At 47.9% G+C, this 8,686-nt stretch overlaps 1 protein-coding gene across 1 annotated transcript; it reads right to left on the bottom strand.

Moving 5' to 3' along the window:
• Positions 1–3,836: 3,836 nt before the first annotated feature.
• Positions 3,837–7,809, bottom strand: SAP18 (Sin3A associated protein 18). Its single transcript, XM_075083350.1, has 4 exons — positions 7,502–7,809; positions 7,225–7,334; positions 5,079–5,201; positions 3,837–4,329 (listed from the first exon to the last, which is right to left on the bottom strand). Exons 1-4 carry the CDS (start codon positions 7,571–7,573, stop codon positions 4,173–4,175), a joined length of 462 nt encoding a protein of 153 aa, XP_074939451.1. The 5' UTR covers positions 7,574–7,809; the 3' UTR covers positions 3,837–4,172.
• Between the last annotated feature and the right edge of the window lie 877 nt (positions 7,810–8,686).

Genomic DNA, 8,686 nt, shown 5'->3' with positions numbered 1-8,686 from the left:
GGCTGCAGTGCTGGGGGGGGAGGGGTTACCTCTAAGAAGTTACAAAGACTGGAAACCTTTTTTTGAAAACAATCATCACCTTACTTCCTATCCTAGTTCTTTGCCTTATGCAACCAGGAGATAAAAAGCACTTTGGAGGGTTGGCTGCTGGTGAAAGCAGACATATGAGAGTTGCGGCTGTTAGGGCTAAATGCATCAAAAAAGAGAAAAATAACCCCACCTCATCCAGCTGCCTTGATGAGAGACAAAAATTCCTTATGAAACTGCTGCATACAAAGCGAGTCCTGTAGATCGACAGCTCTGGATGTAGTGTTCACTTTTGTCGAGTTTTGAGACCATATTTTAATTTCACCCAACCATGGTGCTGTACATATTTTGCTCTTTTTAGGGGCTGACAGCCTTCCTCAGCTTTTATATTAGCTTCAGAAGATACACACACAACCTCGTTACTGTGAGTAAATTCCCTCCTGTGCAGTAGGAGCTCAGCAGGTGACAACTTTCACTTACCATTCCACCTCTTGCACCATCTGGATGGTTGTACCCTGGTGCTGTCTGCTTTCACAGCTGCTCAGTGTATCCCAGTGTCTGCGTTCAAAACAGCTGTCATTGGCCTTGATTGAGTAGGAGTAGATTTTTGATGTAACCCAACCCTAATTGCATTGCTCTCTCAAGTGTCTTTTCCCATAAAAATGGGTACAGAAAGTTGAACTCTCCTCACTTTTGCATTACTTTTCTGTGTGAAGTACTTGCGTTTGAGGGCAAATCTCTTTCTCAAGAGCTGTTTAGCTTGAAGCAGATGGAGAAGAGGTCAGCTGAAGCTTATACTTCCATGGCAGTCATGTGAAGGTGAACTCCACACCCAAGCAGTTGAGCTGAAGTATTTGCTGCTGAAGGCAGTTCTGCATGTTCATTTCCCGGTGCTTTTGCTTCATGGGCCACCAAATACAAAACCAATAGGTTGCTCCTCTTTTTCTCTGAAGTATGTGAAGACCTGCCCCAGGCTGGGCAGGCACAAGCCCTCACTGGGCTCACTGGGCCCTGTCTCCTGCTCCAGCAGCAAAGCCAAGCCGCCTGCCAGAGCAGTTGAGTCACAGACACAGACTCACTTGTTGCTGTTGCCTTATATACTAACTACATTTAATTTTGAGAATTATCCTTAAATGCAATTAAAGCAAAAACCAGGGCACAAAAATGAGGAAATGCCCGTATTCCTGTGTGCCTCTAATGGCAGGTCTGTCCTTGCCTTTGGTGGGAGGCTGTGCAACGCTGTAATTGCACACTGGTTACTGCAGGCCTCACCTCACTCATTTCGCAGCATGGACGATGCCCTGTGGCAAGCAGGCCACTCAGCAGTGGCCTTCACTTTTCTGTCGGCCCAAGTCTATAAGGTGTCAAAAACAAGATGGCTGATCTGCCAGCCAAGACCCAGTGCGCAGGCGGCAGGGGGTCCCAGGCCTGACCAAACCCGCCCCTGGTGACACGGAAGTCACTGATCTGTTACAACACACGGGCTCCTTGCAGCAGCAGTACCGCGGGGAGCCTCCCCCTCACACCAGAGGTGACTGCCTTCACCCTGGCAAAACATCCCACCTCTGGCCATGCTAGACCAGCTCCATTGCCACTTCCAGGCTCACAGTCCTTTATAAAGCAGCATTTATATTGTCTTTTCTTGAGCTGTCTTTAAAAAAGGGTGGGGAGCACTTTTCAACCTCCTCAGTCTTAGGGGAAAAAGTGACTGAGATGCAGGTCGTTGCAATGAGGGTGAATATGAAGGCTCAAATCGCAACTCCCTAACTTAGAAGCCAGAGAAGTGGGGACAGAAGAGAGTGAACCGTAGGCAGAACTGAACCTGAAATCCCTCAGGCTGTACTGCAGAGAAAAAAAAGCACAAATCACAGCTTATGAAAGAAGACATGCCTTGTCCTCAGCAGACAGAAACACTTCAGTCTTAGCCTCTGCTCTAAGGCCTTAAGTGAGGAAGTTGAAGGCTTTAAGGAGCACCTACAGCTCCTACTTCTGCTTTTGCCTTTTCCTCAGCACACGGGGCACAACGTGCAGAAAACAAGTGCCTGGCTCTCTCCAGACCAGCTGGATGCTCAGGGTCAGCCAGCAGAGGCACCCAGCCCAGGGACAACAGGAGCATGCTGTAAGGCCAGAGGCACGCATGTGTCCGAAGCAACCACTGAGCTCTGGGAAGCCACAGGCCCCATCCCCATTTGCTAGGTCACCCCTTCTTTCTCCTGCTCCTTAAGAAGGTCCCAGGCAACATCAGCTGCTTCCCAGAAAGTAGCATCCATCACATAGACCAGCATTCCAGTTTCCCCATGGACAGCTGAGACCCATTCGCTATCCCTTCCTCCTTTTTGAGATTCTGGAAGCTCACTACTAGCCACCCCCAATGACCTCCAGCTTCATCAGCAGCTTTTAACACAGAACAACCTTGAACCTTGACAGCTTACTGGTCCCTGGCTTCGCCCTGACACCCAAGGGTTACAGGAAATTCAGAAACTGGTGCTCAGTACAAGCTGCAAGTATTTGTGAAAAATCATCTTACAGAGGGCTAAGCAGCAAGAATTACCCAGCTCAGACTGGCCAGTGTAGTGTCCAAAATCATACGTATTCATTAGATGAAGATAACTAAGGAAAAGAGGCTACAGCATTCACCTTTCTACGAGTTCTGGAAGCCAAAATTGCATGTTTTCCTCTTGGTCAGCGTACACTGACAATATATCGCCTGCCACTCAGGCAGGCGAGACAGCTGCCTCCAGCCTGCAGGCTCGCTTGGCCGGGAAGAAGCGGTTGGCCAGGGTCAGGACTCCCACAGGTACTGCCAGTGCAGACTTGCTCCCTCACCTCCTCCCAGTTCATCTGAGCTGCAGGCAGGAGCATCTCCAGCCAGAGCACCTGCCATTATGTGTTCATTAGGAAATGAGCACATTAGCCCACCTCGATCCGAAAACACTAGATTTCTTCTGACCAGGACTCTGCAGACACTCCCGTCTGCTGTGACAGTGGTCTCCAAAGCGGGGTGCACAAGACAAGCCAAGGACAGGACAATCTCCAAAGTGGTAGAAGCAAAAGTGGGGTGAAGGAAGAAAATGGGGTTTTGTACCATTAAAAATATTTTTCAATTGTATTTATTAAAGTATTTCACCTTTCTTTTTAGATTCCTATTTTTGTCTAGTTTTAAAATGCAATATATTAGTAGAGTAATAGATGTATGTATTTTATAAACAATTTCAGGAGCATGCACTCAAAAATTTGTTACTGATAGGGGCGTGCGATCAAAATAAAGTTTGGAGACCACTGTTCTAAGAAAAGCCAGACCTTCAAAGACAGTTTTATACCTTGAAGACACCAGTGCCTTCAGAACTCAGGTAAGGCTGATGCGCACATGTGCTGAACCACATCTTCCTCACATACACTCAGCAGCTCCTTAGTCTCCTGGGATATGCTGGTGTCACTGAGACCATGCCCTGCCCATGGACTGGCATCGCCTGCGCAAGATGGAGCAGCCCCTGGAAGCCTCAGTGGCCCACCTGGGCTCCCCACACTCCCTCAGCAGGGAGCACAACACAGAGTTTGCCTGCCTTCAACCACACCGTGCACATGCTCATCCTCCAAAATTCAGCCAAAAGTGGTTTAAGAAATCCTCCTGTACAAGGAATCCCTGTGAGGCGCCTGACAGGCCATCTACCTCTGCTTAACAAGCCCAAAAGTTACCAGATAAAGGCTTTGGCCCTCCTTCCAATTTCAGCTTCTGCTTAAAAGCCAACTTCCAAATTTCTCTGCAGAAATCCACTGTAAAAAAAACCACACCGAACACCACCACACTATCAGAGATTAATAACATCAATCTTTATTCCAAACAAGACAGAACTACAGAACAACTGTAATCCTTCTGGTCATATTTTACAGAAATCTTGAAACACTGGACACACTGACTTACTGTTCAAACTCTAACAATCAGGGATAGGATGACGGCACTGCTAAAGACACGTTTCTTCTAAACAAACTAAAAGGTAAGGTTTAAAAGTTAACTGTCATTTCTGATGCTGCTTAGCTTTGTCATCAGGTGTTCTTGCTTAGCAACAAAAGCCAAAAAAAAAAGCCTGCTTTAGAACAGCAAGTAGGAATAAAAAGAAGGTGTAATCACACAAAGAAGCTGTAGTTTAGTACGGTCTCATGCGGCTTGATGGGGGCGGTGCACGATTTGGAGGAGTGATTGCTATATCCAAGTAGTCTCCTATCTGGAATTTCTGAGACTGCAATGTCATGGAATCATCTGTGCCCTTCCTGCCCGACATGGTACTGCCGATCTCCTTCACCCTGCACACAGGAGAGAAAAAGGCAAGGCAGTTATCAGAGGCAAATCTCTCTAGATGTCCAAAACAGGGGCTGTATCAGCTCACGACCACCTCCCTGTGACACACTGCACTCTATTTAGCATTTCACTACATACATAGGGTGCAGGGGGTTTTTCCCTCCAGTACCAGGTGCATCGAGAGAAGCTACACCAAATCCTCCTTCTGATGGGGCAGAGGGGCAGGGGAACCTGCTACCATGTGAAGTTAAATACTAGAGAGAACCCCTTGCCCCCTTCCAGACACAGACAGAACAAGACCCTGCAGATCACAGAGCAGGATTTATCTAGAGGTTGCTGACAAAGCTTAGCCCATATTGTTTTGAACAACAGATACCTTCAACAAGATCACTGTTAAAATGCAAATGCACTCTCATACAAGATCTACCACGCCTCGTAACACCAGAAACAAACCTTTATCTCAGGCTGTAGGTCCATGTTCTGGTTGGATGCCAATACAGCCACTGAAGCCTTCACGCACACAAGTTCATTGTTTTGGGAACAGAAAAATCCAAAACAATTTGTTTTGGGAACACATTAACGATGGCTGTCGCCAAGCAAAATTCAGAGTTTGCTGTGGTTATCATATAGTCTGTTATCAAGAACTTTATAATTTTGATTTGTGGGTTCTGAACTTTAAAATCAGTGTTAATGAAAAATAATTCTCTGCTCCAGGGCCTCAATTCTTCTAACTCAGAGAAGAAATGCCATTTACCTATATCCAGGCCTCTTGAGATCTGTAAAAACAATCGCAAAATTGAAGTGCGTCCCCTTCTTCCGTGCTTCTGGGTAGACTTCTTTCACTAAGCTGGTCAGCTCCTTCAGAGTCGCATCCATCCTGGATTAAACAAACAAACCAAAGCGGTCCATGTTCTTGAAAGCAACAACAATAAAACAAGCTTCTCAAAACCCATTTAAGGTGGAATCAATATATTGCTACAACTTAACCACACATTTCCTTACCTTTGCATAATTTCTGTTGACACCTGAAGATGGTTAAGATCCTGTATTTCAACTACACAGTGACCACTGGTTTCACAACTACATGGCATTCCAAACAGTATGTTTTGGTCTAATGATTAAGTGACAAGAAGTTGCTCTAGTTATGGATTGTAACACCTGGGAGAATCTACCACTTACTGTACCCTGGAGACAAAGCAGTCTAATGTGAATGTGATTCTAGCTGTAGTAACTTCTAATTTATTGCAATATTAGACAAGTCTCTTCACCCCTCTATACATTTCAACATCTGCTCTTCCATGTCTCTCAACAGAGTTACTATTTAAACAGCAGGGTTTTTTTTTTAATGCATTAATGTTGTTTATACAGTGAATACCATAAGCATTTTCTCCCCTAAGTCAGTGTCTATGTTAAAATAACTTCCTGAATACTAGAGGAAATGCAGAAATAAAAAAAAATATATATATCATGAGTAGTTTTCTATTTCCATCAAGATTTCCACTACTGCCCTAACAGGCAGCACTCCTTTTCCCAGCTGTCAACCAGACCAGAGCTAAAGCTGATTTCCAGAATGCCAAGAACAAAAAGACTCAATCATCGCAGCTAAAGCAGCTCTAATTACACAAACTGAACAATCACTCCAAGCTTTGAGCAACCAAGGAGCAGTGTGTTAACAGACAATGCCCATTCTGACTTCTGCAGATGGCAAACAGCTCAGACACCATCAACAGCCTGGACCGAGTCCATAAATCCCATTAAGAACTAAATTAGAACTGCATTTTACTAGTCACAAAGATAGGGTTATAACTTGTATGTCATATGGTTGAATAAATCTAACAGGCACCGTGAGGTAAAAACAAGATTTGCGAACTAGCATAATTCACTTTCAAAAGCATTCTTCAAGATATTATAAACAAAACCTAACATGCTTACAACACAGACTAAAGCAGTTCTCCAAACTAAATTTGAAAGCAATAAAAAGCACCTCTCTGTTAGAGCACTGCTACCTGACCACACAAAAAGAAACACACTACTCCACCCTCAAGAGGCTCTGAACCAAAACATACCACCACTCACACAACAGCTCAAGCTTTCTGGAACAACTACTGAAAAAACAGGGCTGTTGGAACAAAATTTAAGCATCAGTTAAAGAAGAATCTCTGTGTTGAACAGATGTGTTGTGATAACCAAAGACATGCACAACACAAGCCTCGGCGTGCGTCAGTCATTGGGCAATTAAACCACAGTAAGTTTCAGTGTGTAGCAACCAGCACTTAGCTGAAGATCTGCTTCCATGAATGCCACGTCTAAGCTCCCATGTCTACAGGCAGAGGAGCTGTATTTATTTCAGCGGCAACTGCTTTCCCCATGCAGCTGCCACCACAGCGGAGCAGCACAACTGCCCCCAGGAAAGCTTCCCCACGTTTCCTGCTTTAAACGAGGTCTATGTAGTGAGGTGGGTGTCGGTCTCTCCTCCCAAGTAACAAGCGATAGGACGAGAGAAAATGGCCTCAAGCTGTGCCAGGGGAAGTTTAGATTGGATATTAGGAAAAAATTTCTTTACTGAAAGAGTGGTCAGGCACTGGAACAGGCTGCCCAGAGAGGTGGTGGAGTCACCATCCCTGGAGGTGTTCAAAAAAAGTGTAGATGTAGCACTTCGGGACATGGTTTATGAGGCATGGGGGTGCTGGGTTGACGGACTGACTTGGTGATCTTAGAGGTCTCTTCCAACCTAAATGATTCTATGCGCCTGTCGAGCTACCCCTCGCAGCCAAGTACCAGACGAGGAGCTCAAGACAGCCGAGCTCCCTGACAGCGCCCGCAGCTGCCGCCCGCGGGCCTGCTGGCCTCCGCGCCCGAGGGCCGGGCGGAGGGGCCGGGGGCGCCCCCGCCCCACTCACCAGGTGTAGATCTGCAGCTCGCTGGAGGGCACGTTGCCGCGGGAGAACTCGTCCATGCGGTGGTGCCGTCCGTTGTTGGTGGTGAAGACGCGAAGCAGCAGCGGGCACGTCTGCGGAGCGAGGCGGGGGTGAGGCGAGGTGAGGCGCCCCTCGCCAACCCCCCACCGAGGCCTCACGGCCTCGCCGTACCCTTCCCCCCGCCCCAGCCAGCCCCCCGGTGCCCGTCCTGCCGCGCCCAGAAGCGGCGGTAGAGGGCTCACGGCACCACCCCCGCCACCTTCTCCCGGTCGATCGGCTTCTCCGGCTCCTTCTTGATCTCCTCCTGCGTGACGCGCGACTCCACCGCCATCTTGTCCCGCCGCACAAACAACCAACGGCCCCGGATGTCCCGCCGAGCGCCGCGGAGCTCGCGAGAGGAGGCAGGGAGGGAGGGCCGGAACCGGGCTGGGCGCGCGCACGCCGCGGCTCAGGCCGTTCGCGGCGCGGGCGGGCAGGGCGGGAGAGGTGTGAGGGGAGGCAGGAAGGAGGGCGGTGTCATCTGAGCCCGAGAGAGGGACTGGGCGGGCGGGCGGACACCGGGTGAAGGGGCGGCTCTCAGGAGGGCCTGAGGGGAAGCGGGGCGGCCCTGCTCGGGGCGGCCCTCAGCCCGGCGCCCGCGGGAGGGGGGTAGCTACCGGGGTGCCTGTCTCTGCCGCCTGCCTCCGCATTGCCCCTGAGGTGAACCTGCCAGAGCAGGGCAGCTCCCGCTCCTGTTCCACAATGGGCTGCCTGAGTCGGGTCTGGGGACCCAGGTCTGGCGGCTGCCTTACTGTGGGGCACCGTGGTGCTTGGGAGTTGCCTCACAGGGTTTTACGTAATTCTTCCAAAAACCTGTAAACGTCTGGCATGGAGTTGCTGGTTTGAGCAGAGTATTGCACGCTTCAGACTCTGAGCGGCAGGGTTTAGGATGCGCTGCTGTCAGCTTCTCTCCTTGTTCTGTGCAGTGTGATGCTTGCGTATTCCCTTATTTGTTGCCTGTGTTTTCTAATACCTAGAAAAGCTTTTAATAAGCTACTGGTACTGATGTCTCTTGGAAAAAAGCCACCTCTTTCTCTTTGGAGACAAGTTTAAACATGTCTAACATAAGTAAATACTATCATCAACCACTGTAACTAGCAGTAGATAAAAATAAGTTAGAAAAGGGTAAATGATATTTAGAATTTAGATTCCCTTAATATTACATTGAGCAAACATCAAATGCTTTCCATTTATAGTCTTGTTTTTCCGATAATAAAGCCTCGTATTAGGTTATATTTGAGTCTGTGGTTGTGTCTTACAGAATAAGTAGGAGAGAGATCTGTGTTTCTGCTGTGATAACTTTTTTTAAATGATGAGAGTTGTTACTCATATTGGAATCAGTGGCTGTTCATTTGTTTTCACAGAATTTACATTATTTCCTCAAGTGCTGTGAATTTATTTCTCA

Source organism: Phalacrocorax aristotelis, chromosome 1 (genome assembly GCF_949628215.1).
Source record: "Phalacrocorax aristotelis chromosome 1, bGulAri2.1, whole genome shotgun sequence".
Taxonomy (NCBI): Eukaryota; Metazoa; Chordata; class Aves; order Suliformes; family Phalacrocoracidae; genus Phalacrocorax; species Phalacrocorax aristotelis.
The sequence above is the reverse complement of the archived record's forward strand: the minus strand, read 5'-3'. Positions and strand labels throughout refer to the sequence as shown.